The 19,782-nt window shown below is 42.0% G+C and overlaps 1 protein-coding gene across 1 annotated transcript in view; it reads left to right on the top strand.

Moving 5' to 3' along the window:
* LOC120026205 (laminin subunit gamma-3-like) overlaps positions 1-19,782 on the top strand; it is a 178,275-nt gene that overhangs the window by 36,696 nt on the left and 121,797 nt on the right. The window contains exons 3-6 of the mRNA XM_038971028.1: positions 4,280-4,410; positions 6,498-6,664; positions 15,095-15,283; positions 15,559-15,676. Of these exons, the coding sequence (XP_038826956.1) occupies positions 4,280-4,410; positions 6,498-6,664; positions 15,095-15,283; positions 15,559-15,676 (605 nt within the window). The remainder of the gene's footprint in view (positions 1-4,279; positions 4,411-6,497; positions 6,665-15,094; positions 15,284-15,558; positions 15,677-19,782) is intronic.

Raw genomic sequence — 19,782 nt, 5'->3', positions numbered from 1 at the left:
GGCTCACATCTGAAGACTGGGGGGCATTTAGGACGTCTTCTACTGCGGATCACTAAAATATTTTAATGATTATGATCACACTTCTTCAATTCAAATATTATGGCAACACTATACCAAAGATGGTTTGAACTTGCGAACCAAGCTGGATTTGTTAGTGTAGCCTGTTATCGCCTGGACTTGTTGAAATATCTTCACACCTAGAAAAAACCTCCAGACTTCCATCATAACAGTTGATGTATTAAAAAAATGACAAAATTAATAAAGAATTACAGGTGGCTGTCACGTTCGTCGTATGAATCGGACCAAGGCGCAGCGTGGTATGCATGCATTCTTATTTATTTTAACGAATGAACACTGAACAAACTAGCAAAATAACAAAACGAACCGTGAAGCTATAAGGAGAGTGCAGACAGGCAATTAAACATAGAACAAGAACCCACGAACACCAGAGGGAAATGGCTACCTAAATATGATCCCCAATCAGAGACAACGATAAACAGCTGCCTCTGATTGGGAACCATATCAGGCCACCATAGACATACAAATCACCTAGACCTACAAACACCCTATATATACAAAAACCCTAGACAGTACAAAAACTAATGTACCCACCCTAGTCACACCCTGACCTAACCAAAATATAAAGAAAACATAGATATCTCAGGTCAGGGCGTGACAGTGGCAGTTTGGAAAAAATGTATCCCATCTGAATCCTCCTCTGGAATAATGGACATTCTGGGAAAATAAATACATAACCAACGTTCTCTAATAATACTAGCCCGTGTGAATAGAGCTCAAGCCTTAAAACTTTTTATGGCTGCAGGGGCAGTATTGAGTAGCTCTGATTAAAGGTGCCCATTTCAAACGGCCTCGTACTCAATTCTTGCTCGTACAATATGCATATTATTATTACTATTGGATAGAAAACACTCTCTAGTTTCTAAAACCGTTTGAATTATATCTGTGAGTCAAATAGAACTCATTTGGCACAAACTTCCTGACCAGGAAGTGGAAAGTCTGAAATCGATGCTCTGTTCTACTTCCTGCCTATACATGGGCATGATACGTAAGAGTCTACGTGCACTTCATAGACCTTCCCCTGGATGTCAAGAGGCTGTGAGAGAAGAAATTTAGTGTTTATCTTGGTCTGAAGTTGAATACAAGCTCTTTGTATGACGTGTCCCTCATTTCCGGTACTCTTGGGAGCGCGAGGTGGACAGTGGGATTGCCTTCTGTTTAGCTGCCGTTATGGACGACCAATATCTCCGGCTTTGATTTTATTTGATACATGTGACCATATCATCGTAAAGTATGTTTTTTCAATATAGTTTAATCAGATTATTGAATTTTTTTCGGGAGTTTTGCCGTGTTCCGTTCTCTGACTTTGTTGACGATGGAGCGATTCGTGCCACTTGGCTAGTGCGCGTGCTAAATGAAGAGGGAAAGTTGCCGTTCTAAATCCAAACAACGACTGTTCTGGACAAAGGACCCCTTGTCCAACATTCTGATGGAAGATCAGCAAAAGTAAGAAACATTTTATGATGCTATTTCATATATCTGTCGTACATGTGAACTCGTCGTGGGCGCCCAACGTTTGGGTACTCTAGCTATACCGAAGCTGCATATCGTAATGAAGTTATTTTTAGAATTCTAACACTGCGATTTCATTAAGAACTAATGGATCTATCATTTCCTATACAACATGTATTTTTTAGTTATGTTTATGAATAGCTATTTGGTCAGAATATGTGTGTCAGAAAAAGTGTCAGGAAAAATCCGGACGTAGTGGGAAAAAGTAGCTAAGTTAGCACAATGTGTAACCATTGATTTCAGCTCTAAATATGCACATTTTCGAACAAAACATAAGTGTATGTATAACCTGATGTTATAGGACTGTCATCTGAGGAAGAAAATCAAGGTTAGTCAAAAATTATATATCTTTTGCTTGTTTGTTACGATCGCTTACTTTTGCTACTGGGAAATTGCTTGTGTTTTTGGCTATTGTGGTAAGCTAATATAACGCTATATTGTGTTTTCGCTGTAAAACACTTGATAAATCGGAAATATTGGCTGGAATCACAAGATGCCTGTCTTTCAATTGCTGTACACTATGTATTTTTCAGAAATGTTTTATGATGAGTATTTAGTTATTTGGCGTTGGTGTCTGTAATGATTCTGTCTGCTTTCGGTGCAATTTCTGATTGTAGCTACAATGTAAACTATGATTTATACCTGAAATATGCACATTTTTCGAACAAAACATAGATTTATTGAATAACATGTTATAAGACTGTCATCTGATGAAGTTGTTTCTTGGTTAGTTTGGTTGGTTCTTGGTTAGTTAGGTTGGCTTTGTGCATGCTACCTGTGCTGTGAAAAATGTCTGTCCTTTTTTGTATTTGGTGGTGAGCTAACATAAATATACGTGGTGTTTTCGCTGTAAAACATTTAAAAAATCGGACATGTTGGCTGGATTCACAAGATGTGTACCTTTCATATGCTGTATTGGACTTGTTAATGTGTGAAAGTTAAATATTTAAAAAATATATATTTTGAATTTCGCGCCCTGCACTTGAGCTGGCTGTTGTCATAAGTGTACCGACGTCGGGCTTGCAGCCATAAGTAATAAATCCTGCAGAATTAAACATTTGATATAAAATGATATACCAAAGCAAAATGTGGACTTAAAGTGGCTGACCTGCTCGCTAACTCATAGGTGTCCTTACAGAATCTCTTACTAACGACACTGAGAGAGACTCATAGACAGCCTGATAGAATAATAGTCTTTGAGGCAGTGCTAAATATAAAGTTTTACTGCAGTAGCTGTGCTTTATATACACAGTGGCAGATCACACAAAACAAGTTGTGAAGCTAACTCGAGAGGATAATTATTGGTTGCATTTTACATGAACTTGTCCAAATAATAGTTCAATTTAATTTAAGTTGTTATTGACTGTATGTTTGTTTATTCCATGTGTAACTCTGTGTTGTTGTATGTGTCGAACTGCTGTGCTTTATCGTGGCCAGGTCGCAGTTGTAAATGAGAACTTGTTCTCAACTAGCCTACCTGGTTAAATAAAGGTGAAATAAATAAAAATAAATAAATAAATATATAGTGTTTGAAAACAATATTGTAGACTTAATTAGTCTTCACTATGTTTCCCTCTTGCTATAGAGAAAAATCCCCTACTTTTCTTTTTCTTGAAGTCGAGTTGTCACATGTTCTCATATATGTAGTCTTATAGGCTAACTATATTAAATAAGAATCAACATCATACATGGTGTTACCCAATTCCCCTAGTCCTTGGTACGGCATGCTAGCCAGTAGATCTTGAGGCAGGCGTACAGTACATGTACCTAACTGTTCCACATGTTGTTTGTCTGAGGCCTATCCTCTCCACTCTCCTCCCATTCCTCTCATTCCCCTACTCCCCTACATCAAACACCCCTCATGGGAGAGTGTACAGAAAACACAACACAGGATTAAAACAGGCTTTTTCAGGATGCCATACAGTCCACAGAGTCCCCAACCAGCCAAGTGAAAGACACAACGTTTCTGTAATCTATTTGTTTTAAAGTTGTGAGGAGAGAAATATTCCCTTATTCCATCTTTTCTCCTTTTGTTCTCTCCTCAACTGACCATGTTTTATCTTCCTCCCCCTATTTCTCTCTTCTGTTTACCTTTATCCTGCTGTTTGTCTTTCCCTCTTTCTTTCCTCTCCCCTCCCTCGCTTCGTCTCCACCTCTCACATTCTATTCTATTTAACTGTTCCAATTCAGCCCCTCCGTGGTGCATTCAGCTTCATATACTGTAGCTGTCATCATATCTGTGTGCTGCTAAAACCGTATCCATTATAATGAAAGAGTCTGGGAACCCTGTACCAAGTCTCCTATCTAGCTTATATCATCTCTTTATCTCTTCTGCTCATTTCCTCTCTATTTATCCCCCTTTTCTTATTTCTTTCTTCTATTATATCTCTTTCAGAGCCACACCCTGCTCTTCCCCTCTTTCTCTTGACTCCCATTCGCTTTTTATCTTTCTCTCTCTCCCCCCTTTCTCTCCCATCCTGTTCTTCCTCCACCTTCTGACCGAGCCTGAATCTGTCTTTACCTTTCCTTTTGTTCTCCATCTCAACCCATTACTTCCCTCCGACCGCTCTAACCCTTCCCCCTCATGTCCCTCTCCTCTCGGTCCCACTCTGTAGGAGTAGCTGACAGCCACCATCCCTCCATCCCATCCTCTTCATCCCCCTCTCTTTGTCTCTGTCTCATCCTTTAGGAGTGGGTGACAGCCACTGACCTGCTCATCTCTCTGGACAGGCTCAACACATTCGGAGATGAGTTCTTCAAGGACGCCAAGGTGCTGCGATCCTACTTCTACGCCATCTCCGATTTCTCCGTAGGCGCCAGGTAACACACACCTGACGTCTAAGAGAGAGAGGGGGAGAAAAAGGGAGAGAACAAGAGAGGGAGCGAAGAAGAGAGGGAGAGAAGAAGAGAGAGAGCCTGTTTGCTTTGATTTATCTTTGTCTTTGCTCATTTCTCAAACAGACTCGACTATGAAACAACAACCCAGCTCGTTATAGTGCCCCATTTGATAGATAATAAAATAGATATTAAAACAGATAATAAAATGCTTCTCCACATTTCCTCCCTCTCTGTATCCTTTTTACATAACAAATAGTCTAACTCAACACAAGCCCTCTATGGTCCTGGACAGTAGATTGTAAGGCGAATAGATAGAACACACTCCCTCCCTCCGCCTACCAAGTTCCCCCCTAAAAAGAACAGAGCCACATCATCCTCCTCTGTCCCCATGTCTTTTCCATCACTGTCCCTGCTCTGTCTCTTGTCCTCAGACCTGGGTTCAAATTCTATTTGAAATCATTCAAAAATGGCAAACCCGGCGCATCTGGCACTCCGGGTAGACCAGAGCAAACACTCCAAGTATTTGAAAGATTTCAAATAATATTTGAACACAGGTCTGCTGGTCCCTGGGCTTATTCCTCACAGTAACGAGAAGGGACAACAGGAGGCAGGCAGCACAGACAGGATGTCCATGGGCACGGCACAATAACATGAACCTTCTTAAGTAGTTGAGATGAAGCCTTCACCCACTGCTTCAACAGGATCTGACACCTGTCAGAAGTGTTTATGATCAAAGCGAGGGGTGACAGTTTTACAATTGACCCAACAATGTCACCATGACACCTGAGGGAATGAAGGGGGGCAAGCTGACAACTTGTTGGGCTTGCATAGTCAGCCTAGCTTGTTGGATTGGCCATAGCAGTGCTAGCACTTGTCACTTGGTCAATTCACACACTGAATGTTATGAATGTACACAATTAGTGTCAGGGTATGTCAATGTGTTGGATTAAATGGTCAGCTAGTGGAGTATAGTAACTCAAAATAGTAAAAAGAAATGGTCCAGAACTGACGGACTACTAAGCTGCTATATGAGCTATTCTCTGTGCCATATTCATTATTGTGGTTGTCAAGATTACCTCAGAGTTTACTACTAGAGACATCTGAGTTGGTGGTTGGGGGCAATTTACACTTTCTTACTAACAACTTCCTTGTCACAACAACAACAACAGAAACAGAAATAAGTGATTGGGAGCCGTTGGCATAAAGAGTCTGGATCTGGGACAGCTGGTTAAATGTGACAGGGACAGGCGATGATAAGCCCCCCTCTTCCCTCACAGAAAGGCCCTCTGCAGAACCAATGACAGAGGATGCACCCCAAATGGCACTCTATTTCATGCACTACTTTTTTCCAGGGCCCAAAGAGCTCTAGTCAAAAGTAATGCACTACATAGGGAAGAGGGTGTCAGTTGGGATGCAGGCAGGCACTATACAGAGTCAACACAACAAGGGGAATAAGACACTGTCATCCTCACCGTGTCACAGTAAAGATAGGGCCTCAGCTAACAGCTATTGGCCAAACATCCTTGATCATGACTTCTAGACAGGAAATGGTATTTTCTCGACTGGTTGGAAAGGATATGCATAATTTGATATATAGCACAATAACTCACATGCACACACATCCACACACACATACACACCCACACACACACAGACGCACACACACACACAGTGACTGGAAGTTGAAGTTGTTTATGCTCAGGGACATCTTGTGCAGACGAGAGTTGGACACACAGGGGAGATGAGCAGAACAGTATTCACTGAAGGGTATAAAACCCCACGTTATCCAAGGCGATGTACTGTATCTGCCACTGATAGGTAATGGGAGGTGAAAAGTCACAGTGAAAATACTTTGTCATTTTACATTTCCTCCGTTCTGTCCTAATCTCTGTTCTCTGTTCATTTCCTTCTATGTGTGTGTGTGTGTGTTTGTGTGTGTGCGTGTGTGTGCGTGTTCGTACATGCGCGCACGTGTGTGCGCTCAGTGCATATAAGTTTGGGTCCATACAATTGTATATCTGTAAATGTGTGTCTGGGTACACACACACCTCTCCATCTTTATCCTCCAGGTGTAAGTGTAATGGCCATGGCAGTGAGTGTGTGTTGGACGAGCAGGGGGCTCTGGTGTGTGACTGCCAGCATCACACTGTCGGGGTGGACTGCCAGAGGTGTCACCCATTCTACCAGGACAGGCCTTGGGCCAGGGCCACCGGAGACTCTGCCAACAAGTGTATGAGTGAGTATTGGAGATTTGTTTAATTCAGTCACCCCTGGGGAAATCTATAGTTGGGGTAGTATATGAGCGAGTATTGCAGCCAAGTTCCTTTGGGAGTACATAAAGTATGAGTGAGTACCCAGGGATTTGTTCAAAGAACCCTGGGAGAAGGCTACAGGAGAGTTGGAGGGAGGACAGCTGAACCCTCTGAGTGGGCTACAGGAGAGTTGGAGGGAGGACAGCTGAACCCTCTGAGTGGGCTACAGGAGAGTTGGAGGGAGGACAGCTGAACCCTCTGAGTGGGCTACAGGAGAGTTGGAGGGAGGACAGCTGAACAATGATGTACAGTAACCCCATAACACTGTATTTACAAAGCATATCTACATGTAAATGTAAGATGTTGGTGTAGCATAATGAAGATGAATTCCACCTGCACATGTGTACTGTCCATCCGTGCATGCATGTCTAAGAGTCCTTGTGTGTGATTGTGTGTGTGTGTGTGTGTGTGTGTGTGTGTGTGTGTGTGTGTGTGTGTGTGTGTGTGTGTGTGTGTGTGTGTGTGTGTGTGTTTGCATAGGTTGACATTTATTGTCATGAATTTTGTTCTGGAGGCAGCTCTAACCATAACCCCCACCTTAACTTAACCTTAACCAAACTGCTAACCCTAACCTTTATTGCTCACTTCTGCCTCCAGGGCAAGATTCATGACAATAAACATCAACCTGCTGCTGTATGTGTGTGTGCGCGTGTGCGCGTGTGTGTGTGTGTGTGTGTGTGTGTGTGTGTGTGTGTGTGTGTGTGTGTGTGTGTGTGTATAAATTAGCGTGAGTGCGAATATCAGCGCGGTTCAGGCTTATCGCGCTGTGCACTGAGCGGTGAATGGTTCTTTTGAACACTGCTGAGGAGGAATTGTAATTGGTTGGACTGATAAACCCATAAAGGAGAGGCCTCGTTAATTGTTTTTATGCTTGATTCTATTAAGCAACAAGCTTGTTTTAATTACACTCATGCTGTGTTCTAAATAGCACCCTGTTCCCTATATAGTGTACTACCTTTGACCAGGGCACATAGGGCTATGGTCAAATGTATTGCACTATGTAGGGAATAGGGTGCAATTTGGGAGGAAGCCTGAGTCTCTGTACCAAACAGATGGCTTTTTTAGCCGCATGCAGCTGCACTGTACTGTAAAAGAAAAAATGAATATATTATTAAATACATAGAAGAAAAGAAGCACTGAATGTGAAAGAACTAGAGAGTAAAAGTGAATGCTCTGTGTATTATAATGTTCAGCCTCCATATTCGGCGAGATAGAAACTCATTTTGCCGCAGCTTACCGGACCAAGCTCTGTCTCTCTCCTCTCTGCCGTGTATGGCATGTGTCTGGAACCAGTACCATATGTCCCTACTTGTCAGAACACAAATTTTAATTGACAACGGGTGTCTTTTCTCTGGAGAGAGAGAGAGAGAGAGAGAGAGAGAGAGAGAGAGAGAGAGAGAGAGAGAGAGAGAGAGAGAGAGAGAGAGAGAGAGAGAGAGAGAGAGAGAGAGAGAGAGAGAGAGAGAGAGAGAGAGAGAGAGAGAGAGAGAGAGAGAGAGAGAGAGAGAGAGAGAGAGAGAGAGAGAGAGAGAGAGAGAGAGAGAGAGAGAGAGAGAGAGAGAGAGAGAGAGAGAGAGAGAGAGAGAGAGAGAGAGAGAGAGAGAGAGAGAGAGAGAGAGAGAGAGAGAGAGAGAGAGAGAGAGAGAGAGAGAGAGAGAGAGAGAGAGAGAGAGAGAGAGAGAGAGAGAGAGAGAGAGAGAGAGAGAGAGAGAGAGAGAGAGAGAGAGAGAGAGAGAGAGAGAGAGAGAGAGAGAGAGAGAGAGAGAGAGAGAGAGAGAGAGAGAGAGAGAGAGAGAGAGATGAGCAAAGTACACACAGACACATAGGCACACACAGTTGTTTATATTTATGTTGTGACAACATCCTTCTGGTTATTACCAAGTTACTTAGCAGACATAAGTGTCTAATTTAGCTTACTATCCACTTCCTAGTTGGGAAGCCATTTTAGTACGTGCACCTGAGATACCTGCCTTGAATACAATACATTTTATTTCACCTTTATTTAACCAGGTAGGCTAGTTGAGAACAAGTTCTCATTTGCAACTGCGACCTGGCCAAGATAAAGCAAAGCAGTGTGAACAGACAACAACACAGAGTTACACATGGAGTAAACAATAAACAAGTCAATAACATGGTAGAAAAAAAGAAAGAACTCATGACTCAGGCAGACTCAATCTATTTGCAGTCAGACACATTATCACTCATGATCATCTTTAAAAGGTATATATGAACAATTTTAACAGGGAAAACAACTGTTAAAAACAACTCAACATCCACCCAGTAGCCTATTCACAACCAACAGTAATCTAATTTCCCCTCATTTAAAAAATCACACTATTGATGGATTTCCATCAATTGCTCTGTGACATCATTGGGGGAACCACTCGCTGAATTGTTGGCATAGTAATCAATGGACAGCATTTTAGATCATGTAGCTAGGCTATCCTATGAAATAATTTTGCAACAAAATGTTCTGACACAACAGCCCAGTAGTCAAATGACATGTCACTACGTTTCATTTACAGATGTCCATGTCCATAGAGTGATAAATAGATGACAAGGTGCTTTGCAAAGTATAGGACTGGCTATTTATCACTGACATGTGCAGATCATAACAGCTGTAATATCACAATAATAAGTCATGTTTTAATGTAAAATATGAGACGCAGGGATGGATTGATCAGGGGATGTTCATTCAACAAACAACCAGTTAGCTGTTCAACTCAATGCCTATCAAGTAGCCTACCCAGTACCCATATGTCCACAAAAGGCTACTGACTGGGACTGTACACTTATAAGGTGTGAATGGTAGCTGCCACGGTCTCTCCTTCGAAAACACGCCATGGTCTCTGCCTAGAAAACTCCTCACACTAGCCTGTTATTCAGGCCATTATTGTAGGGACAGCGCAGTGCATGAACAAGAGAGGGAGAAAGAGAGAGAGAGAGAGAAAGAGAGAGAGAGAGAGATAAAGAGAGAGAGTGTGTGTGTGTGTATGAGAGTGTATGAGAGAGAGAGAGAGAGAGAGAGAGAGAGAGAGAGAGAGAGAGAGAGAGAGAGAGAGAGAGAGAGAGAGAGAGAGAGAGAGAGAGAGAGAGAGAGAGAGAGAGAGAGAGAGAGAGAGAGAGAGAGAGAGAGAGAGAGAGAGAGAGAGAGAGAGAGAGAGAGAGAGAGAGAGAGAGAGAGAGAGAGAGAGAGAGAGAGAGAGAGAGAGAGAGAGAGAGAGAGAGAAGATGGCAGCCCACGGGACCACTGAGGCTGTAGGTGCACACATTTTACACCTCTCAAAATGTAGGCTACTTCTAATAAAGTTAACAAAGCACTCCCTAGCCCAGCTAGATACTGTAATGAATAGCTAGATGCAGACATGTTGATTACAGAAACTGTGCAGAGCTGGTGGACATGGAAATCAAATACGTCATTCTCCTCATTGATGGGCCGCACACCACTCGGAATAGACTTGAGCTTCTTCGTCTCCACATTTCAGCACCACATCCAACTTCCAACTACACTAGGCTACTTTAGCTACTACTAGGTTACCTACTGTATTATGGTCACAGTCGGCTACGTACAGACAACGTTCAGAAATGCTACAGTCATTTAAATACATTAATAAAGTAGTTAAAAAGAGGTAGCATACCTTTGGCTGGATGCCATGCTCAAGTAGGCCTAAATGAGTTTAAGATTAATTTTTCAACGGTGATTATTATCCAAACCAGGGAGGCCGACATGCTGCTGTATGTGTGTGTGCGCGTGTGCGCGTGTGTGTGTGTGTGTGTGTGTGTGTGTGTGTGTGTGTGTGTGTGTGTGTGTGTGTGTATAAATTAGCGTGAGTGCGAATATCAGCGCGGTTCAGGCTTATCGCGCTGTGCACTGAGCGGTGAATGGTTCTTTTGAACACTGCTGAGGAGGAATTGTAATTGGTTGGACTGATAAACCCATAAAGGAGAGGCCTCGTTAATTGTTTTTATGCTTGATTCTATTAAGCAACAAGCTTGTTTTAATTACACTCATGCTGTGTTCTAAATAGCACCCTGTTCCCTATATAGTGTACTACCTTTGACCAGGGCACATAGGGCTATGGTCAAATGTATTGCACTATGTAGGGAATAGGGTGCAATTTGGGAGGAAGCCTGAGTCTCTGTACCAAACAGATGGCTTTTTTAGCCGCATGCAGCTGCACTGTACTGTAAAAGAAAAAATGAATATATTATTAAATACATAGAAGAAAAGAAGCACTGAATGTGAAAGAACTAGAGAGTAAAAGTGAATGCTCTGTGTATTATAATGTTCAGCCTCCATATTCGGCGAGATAGAAACTCATTTTGCCGCAGCTTACCGGACCAAGCTCTGTCTCTCTCCTCTCTGCCGTGTATGGCATGTGTCTGGAACCAGTACCATATGTCCCTACTTGTCAGAACACAAATTTTAATTGACAACGGGTGTCTTTTCTCTGGAGAGAGAGAGAGAGAGAGAGAGAGAGAGAGAGAGAGAGAGAGAGAGAGAGAGAGAGAGAGAGAGAGAGAGAGAGAGAGAGAGAGAGAGAGAGAGAGAGAGAGAGAGAGAGAGAGAGAGAGAGAGAGAGAGAGAGAGAGAGAGAGAGAGAGAGAGAGAGAGAGAGAGAGAGAGAGAGAGAGAGAGAGAGAGAGAGAGAGAGAGAGAGAGAGAGAGAGAGAGAGAGAGAGAGAGAGAGAGAGAGAGAGAGAGAGAGAGAGAGAGAGAGAGAGAGAGAGAGAGAGAGAGAGAGAGAGAGAGAGAGAGAGAGAGAGAGAGAGAGAGAGAGAGAGAGAGAGAGAGAGAGAGAGAGAGAGAGAGAGAGAGAGAGAGAGAGAGAGAGAGAGAGAGAGAGAGAGAGAGAGAGAGAGAGAGAGAGAGAGAGAGAGAGAGAGAGAGAGAGAGAGAGAGAGAGAGAGAGAGAGAGATGAGCAAAGTACACACAGACACATAGGCACACACAGTTGTTTATATTTATGTTGTGACAACATCCTTCTGGTTATTACCAAGTTACTTAGCAGACATAAGTGTCTAATTTAGCTTACTATCCACTTCCTAGTTGGGAAGCCATTTTAGTACGTGCACCTGAGATACCTGCCTTGAATACAATACATTTTATTTCACCTTTATTTAACCAGGTAGGCTAGTTGAGAACAAGTTCTCATTTGCAACTGCGACCTGGCCAAGATAAAGCAAAGCAGTGTGAACAGACAACAACACAGAGTTACACATGGAGTAAACAATAAACAAGTCAATAACATGGTAGAAAAAAAGAAAGAACTCATGACTCAGGCAGACTCAATCTATTTGCAGTCAGACACATTATCACTCATGATCATCTTTAAAAGGTATATATGAACAATTTTAACAGGGAAAACAACTGTTAAAACAACTCAACATCCACCCAGTAGCCTATTCACAACCAACAGTAATCTAATTTCCCCTCATTTAAAAAATCACACTATTGATGGATTTCCATCAATTGCTCTGTGACATCATTGGGGGAACCACTCGCTGAATTGTTGGCATAGTAATCAATGGACAGCATTTTAGATCATGTAGCTAGGCTATCCTATGAAATAATTTTGCAACAAAATGTTCTGACACAACAGCCCAGTAGTCAAATGACATGTCACTACGTTTCATTTACAGATGTCCATGTCCATAGAGTGATAAATAGATGACAAGGTGCTTTGCAAAGTATAGGACTGGCTATTTATCACTGACATGTGCAGATCATAACAGCTGTAATATCACAATAATAAGTCATGTTTTAATGTAAAATATGAGACGCAGGGATGGATTGATCAGGGGATGTTCATTCAACAAACAACCAGTTAGCTGTTCAACTCAATGCCTATCAAGTAGCCTACCCAGTACCCATATGTCCACAAAAGGCTACTGACTGGGACTGTACACTTATAAGGTGTGAATGGTAGCTGCCACGGTCTCTCCTTCGAAAACACGCCATGGTCTCTGCCTAGAAAACTCCTCACACTAGCCTGTTATTCAGGCCATTATTGTAGGGACAGCGCAGTGCATGAACAAGAGAGGGAGAAAGAGAGAGAGAGAGAGAAAGAGAGAGAGAGAGAGATAAAGAGAGAGAGTGTGTGTGTGTGTATGAGAGTGTATGAGAGAGAGAGAGAGAGAGAGAGAGAGAGAGAGAGAGAGAGAGAGAGAGAGAGAGAGAGAGAGAGAGAGAGAGAGAGAGAGAGAGAGAGAGAGAGAGAGAGAGAGAGAGAGAGAGAGAGAGAGAGAGAGAGAGAGAGAGAGAGAGAGAGAGAGAGAGAGAGAGAGAGAGAGAGAGAGAGAGAGAGAGAGAGAGAGAGAGAGAGAGAGAGAGAGAGAGAAGATGGCAGCCCACGGGACCACTGAGGCTGTAGGTGCACACATTTTACACCTCTCAAAATGTAGGCTACTTCTAATAAAGTTAACAAAGCACTCCCTAGCCCAGCTAGATACTGTAATGAATAGCTAGATGCAGACATGTTGATTACAGAAACTGTGCAGAGCTGGTGGACATGGAAATCAAATACGTCATTCTCCTCATTGATGGGCCGCACACCACTCGGAATAGACTTGAGCTTCTTCGTCTCCACATTTCAGCACCACATCCAACTTCCAACTACACTAGGCTACTTTAGCTACTACTAGGTTACCTACTGTATTATGGTCACAGTCGGCTACGTACAGACAACGTTCAGAAATGCTACAGTCATTTAAATACATTAATAAAGTAGTTAAAAAGAGGTAGCATACCTTTGGCTGGATGCCATGCTCAAGTAGGCCTAAATGAGTTTAAGATTAATTTTTCAACGGTGATTATTATCCAACCAGGGAGGTTAGGTAAGGTTATGTCTATGGCCACCAATTACATGATCAATGTTTAAAATGTGAAGTGTAAGCCATTGATCATATAGGCCTCCCACTGGGCACACACTGGTTGAATCGACGTTGAACCAACGTGGAATAGACGTTGAGTTGACGTCTGTGCCCAGTGGGCTGTCGCATATGTGGATGTTGAAAATAGAGATTTATTTGTATTTCTAGAATCAGATACCTATATAATTGACTAAGCAGGTCCATCTTAATTCTGCTATTAGGCAATGGGATATTGACTACATTTCCCCGTGTTTTTCAATGGCCTCTGCTATAGTAGACTATTATGCTGCAGTTGATTGACTCATTCCCAGAGTGACCTCCAATGTTTCAGAATTACACATTTCCAGAACGTTTTAAAAAGTATGTTTACAAACTGTTGGTTTAGATTCATATTGGTTATTTTTTAGGAATCAAATGTTAATATATAGAATGAAAATAAGACTATGGTGCCTGGTGAAGAATGTTCTTCTCCATGACAACCTGTTTCATATACACCCTAAGGCCTTTTTATACCTCATATCTTCACGTCTGCTACAGGTACTCTATGCAAAAATCAACACATGTAAATAAAGTCATTGACTGTAGTAGGTGTTTTATTATGTTTTATGTTTTTTCACATTTTAGTCATTAGCAGACTCATATCCAGTGGTTTACAAATCAGACTTTCATATCCTACTGTGTAGGCCCACCTGTATGCACCCAAATCCTATACATTGAGAATGACACATGTAAGACTGTAACTATGAAGCACTGGTTTAGACCTTGATTATCTTTCTGTGGCTCTGAGGCCTATCTCTAGATAGAGTCTCGTTAATATATGCCTAATCTCTATACTCTAATAGCAAATACACTCACTTCCTACTCTGTGGAGAAAAATACAACTAGAATGGAACCTCTCCTCTCTTCAATCAGGGAGGAATAATCATATAGTTATTGCAAACTTAACAGAAAATTTGATGTGTAATAAAATAGGATATTTTCTGGAATCCTAAACCTCATGTAGCCAGACAGAGAGACAGCAGAATACTGCAGTGGAGAGGAAATGCAGAGTACTATACCGAGCACTGCTATTGGAGGTTATCGAGTGAGTAATCGTCTCTTGTACAAACACTTATTAGCGTTATCACGGTGCCCCCTGACCAAGTGATTGGCTGATCATTAGGCCCGTGTGAAATGGGATTAGAAATTTACCTGTACATTAGGATCCAATCCCACATGCATAATCTCTCATAAACATATAGTAACCACCATCCATTCTCTCTCACTTTTCCTCCCCATCTCACTCTCCCTCTCACGCCATTTCCCTGACCTCATCTCCTCCCTCTCCCTCTCTCCCCTCCCTCTCCTTTTGCTCATCTTTTCCCCTCTCTTTCTTATTTACCTCTCACTCTCCCTCCCTCCCTTCCATACCACGCACCCACCCACCTTCTCTTCCTCTCGCTATCCCTGTCTCTCTCTCCTTCTCTCTCTCTCTCCTCAGAGTGTAACTGCAGTGGACGAGCGGATGTGTGTGTGTTCGATGCGGAGCAGTACCGCAGCACAGCAAGTGGGGGGCGCTGTGTAGACTGTAGGGACCAAACTGATGGACCGCATTGTGAAAGCTGTAGAGAGAACCACTACCGACGGTCACCACAGGACCCCTGCAGCCCCTGTGACTGTAACACCATGGGTAAACCATGTATTTTAGACTGCTTCATATTAAGGCATCATAAACATGAACTATCCATCCATCCATCCATCCATCCATCCATCCATCCATCCATCCATCCATCCATCCATCCATCCATCCATCCATGTCTCTCTCTCTCTCCATCTCTATCTATCTCTCTGTATCTCACTCACTCACTCTCTCACCCTGTCATTCTCCCCCCTCTCTCTCCCTCCCACTCTCTCTCTCTCTCTCTCTCTCACTCTCTCTCTCCCTCCCTCCCTCCTCTCTCCCAGGTTCTGTGAGTCTGCAGTGTGGTGTGGAGGGGAAGTGTGAGTGCAGACCCAGTGTGACAGGGGAGAAGTGTGACACCTGTCAACCCGGTTTCCACTCCCTCAGCCCTGGCGGCTGCAGGTACACACACATGTACACCGAAAAATAAACAAACACTTTGAAGACAGAGGGAGAGTAATAGAACAATGCAGTTTTTTTTAAAGGATATTTTTTCTGTCTGTATGTGTCTAATCTACGACCACGTTCAGTAGGACACAATATTGTGGAACTATCTGCCCGGGTCAGTACATTGCACTCCTGAATGCAACCATGTGTGGGTTGTGTTCATATTTAATTTCAACATGAAGACATGTTATTTTAGAAGCACATCTTAACTTTCCTTGAACCTCTGGTGTAGAGAAGAGCAGCATTCCAATTCTAGTTTGTGTTTATTGATTTATTTTGTTATGCTGCGGTGGTTCTAGCCATTAGAAACACACTATCCCTGACCCTATTTGCTTCTGTAGTGTTGAGGTGTACACCAGGGCTGAGCAGAATATCAAAATGTGGACTTTCATCCAGTTTGCAACAACTATCCACTCTTGCTGTTGTTGCTAATTCATCACTACTGTTACCTGATCTATTAAAAATACCGCTATTTGCAATGTCCTTACAATAAACTTGATATAGTAAACAGTAACTACAACAATCCCAATGATATAGTAAACAGTACCTACACCTATCCCCTTGATATAGTAAACAGTACCTACTCCTATCCCCTTGACACAGTAAAACAGTAACTGCACCTATCCCGTTGATATAGTAAACAATACCCACTCCTATCACCTGAAAATAGTAAACAGTACTCACTCCTATCCCCTTGATATAGTAAACGTACCTACTCCTATCCACTTGATATACTAAACAGCACCTACACCTATCCCTTTTATATAGTAAACAGTACCAACTCCGATCCCCGTTATATAGTAAACAGTACCTAAACCAATCACTTTAATATAGTAAACAGTACCTAATCATATCCCCTTGATATAGTAAGCACTACCCACTCCTATCACCTTGATATAGTAAACAGTACCCACTCTTACAGTAAACAGTAACCACTCTTAAAACAACAAGATGTGCCTCCTCCCATACCCTTGATATAGTAAACAGTACCTGCTCATATCCACTTAAAATAGTAAGCACTACCCACTCCTATCCCCTTAATATAGTAAACCATACCTACACCTATCACCTTAATATAGTAAACAGGACATACTCCAATGCTCTTAAAATAGTAAACAGTACATCCTATCCCCTTCATATTGTAAACATTACATAAAACATATCCCCATCATATAGTAAACAGTACCTACAGCTACAGATTTAATATAGTAAACAGAACCTAAACATATCCCGTTCAAATAGTAAAGAGTACCCACTCCTATCCCCTTAATATAGTAAACAGAAACCACTCCTATCCCCTTGATATAGTAAACAGTACCCACTCCTATCCCCTTGATATAGTAAACAGTACCCACTCCTATCCCCTTGATATAGTAAACAGTACCCACTGCTATCCCCTTAATATAGTAAACAATACCTACACCTATCCCCTTGATATAGTAAACAGTACCTACTCCTATCCCCATAATCTAGTAAACAGTACCCACTCCTATCCCCATAATCTAGTAAACAGTACCCACTCCTATCCCCTTGATATAGTAAACAGTACCCACTGCTATCCCCTTGATATAGTAAACAGTACCCACTCCTATCCCCTTGATATAGTAAACAGTACCCACTGCTATCCCCTTGATATAGTAAACAGTACCCACTCCTATCCCCTTGATATAGTAAACAGTACCCACTCCTATCCCCTTAATATAGTAAACAGTACCTACTCCTATCCCCTTTATATAGTAAACAGTACCCACTCCTATCCCCTTGATATAGTAAACAGTACATATACCATTCCCTTTGATATAGTAAACAGTACCCACTCCTATACTATTTATGAGGTAAACAGTACCTACACCTATCCCCTTAATATAGTAAACAAAACATACACCTATCCCCATGATATACTAAACAGTACCCACTCCTATCCTCCTAATTTAGTAAAAGGAACCCACTCCTTTCCCCTTGAGAAAGTGAACAGTTCGTTCTCCTATCCCATTGATATAGTAAACAATACCCACTCCAATCCTCTTTATGAGGTAAACAGTACCTACACCTATCCCCTTGATATGGTAAACAAAACCTACACCTATCCCCTTGATATACTAAACAGTACCCACTCCTATCTTCTTAATTTAGTAATGGAACCCACTCCAATGCCATTGATATAGTAAACATCACATACTCCTATCCCCTTGATATAGTAAAGTGTACCTCCTCCTATCCCCTTGATTTAGTAAACAAACCAAAACCTATCCCCTTGATTTAGTAAACAAACCAAAACCTATCCCCTTCATAAAGTAAAAAGTACCCACGCTAATCCCCTTGATATAGTAAACAGTTCCTCCTCCTATCCCCTTGATTTAGTAAACAGTACCCACTGCTATCCCCTTGATATAGTAAACAGTACCTACACCTATTCCCTTAAAATAGTAAACAGTACCCACTGCTATCCCCTTGATATAGTAAACAGTACCTACATCTATTACCTTTATATAGTAAACAGTACCTACTCCTATCCCCTTTATATAGTAAACAGTACCTACACCTATCCACTTGATATAGTAAACAGTACCTACACCTATCCACTTGATATAGTAAACAGTACCTACACCTATCCCCCAATATAGTAAACAGAAACCACTCCTATCCCCTTAATATAGTAAACAGTACCCACCTCTATCCCCTTGATACAGTAAACAATACGTCCTCCTATCCCCTTGATATAGTAAACAGTACCTACTCCTATCATCTTGATATAGTAAACAGCACCTACTCCTATCATCTTGATATAGTAAACAGTACCTACACCTATCCCCTTGATATAGTAAACAGTACCTACTCCTATCATCTTGATATAGTAAACAGTACCCACTCCTATCCCCTTGATATAGTAAACAGTACCTACACCTATCCCCCAATATAGTAAACAGAAACCACTCCTATCCCCTTAATATAGTAAACAGTACCCACCTCTATCCCCTTGATACAGTAAACAAAACGTCCTCCTATCCCCTTGATATAGTAAACAGTACATACACCTTTCCCTTGTATATAGTAAACAAAACCTACACCTATCCCCTTGATATACTAAACAGTACCCACTCCTATCCTCCTAATTTTGTAAAAGGAAACCACTCCTATCCCCTTGAGAAAGTGAACAGTACCTCCTCCTATCCCCTTAATATGGTAAACAGTACCAACGCCAATGCCCTTGATATAGTAAACATCACATACTCCTATCCCCTTGATATTGTAAACAGTACCTCCTATCCCCTTGATATAGCAAACAGTACCTACACCTTTCCCCGAATATAGTAAACAGAAACCACTCCTATCCCCTTAATATAGTAAACAGTACCTCCTCCTATCCCCTTAATATATGAAACAGTACCTCCTCCTATCCTCTTAATGTAGTAAACAGTACCTCCTCCTATCCTCTTAATGTAGTAAACAGTACCTACACCTATCCCCTTGGCATAGTAAACAGTACCTACACCTATCTCCTTGATATAGTAAACAGTACCTCCTCCTATCCTCTTAATATAGTAAACAGTACCCACTCCTATCCGCTGTATATATCAGCTCTTGCTGCGGGTGATTCCTTGATCCACCTCTGCGCAGACGACACCATTCTGTATACATCTGGCCCTTCTTTGGAGACTGTGTTAACTAACCACCAAACGAGCTTGAATGCCATGCAACACTCCTTCCGTGGCCTCCAACTGCTCTTAAACGCTAGTAAAACTAAATGCATGCTCTTCAACCGATCGCTGCCCACACGCGCTCGCCCGAATAGCATCACTACTCTGGATGGTTCTGACTTAGAATATGGGGACAACTACAAATACCTAGGTGTCTGGCTAGACTGTAAACTCTCGTTCCAGACTCATATTAAACATCTCCAATCCAAAATTAAATCTGGAATTGGCTTCCTGTTTCACAACAAAGCCTCCTTCACGCTGCCAAACATACCCTCATAAAACTGACTATCCTACCGATCCTTGACTTCGGCGATGTCATTTACAAAATATCCTCCAACACTCTTCTCAGAAAACTGGATGCAG

The sequence above is a fragment of the Salvelinus namaycush genome, chromosome 31 (assembly GCF_016432855.1).
Source record: "Salvelinus namaycush isolate Seneca chromosome 31, SaNama_1.0, whole genome shotgun sequence".
In the NCBI taxonomy this organism is placed as follows: Eukaryota; Metazoa; Chordata; class Actinopteri; order Salmoniformes; family Salmonidae; genus Salvelinus; species Salvelinus namaycush.
Note: the sequence above shows the minus strand (reverse complement) of the source record. Positions and strands in the feature narration are given on the sequence as shown.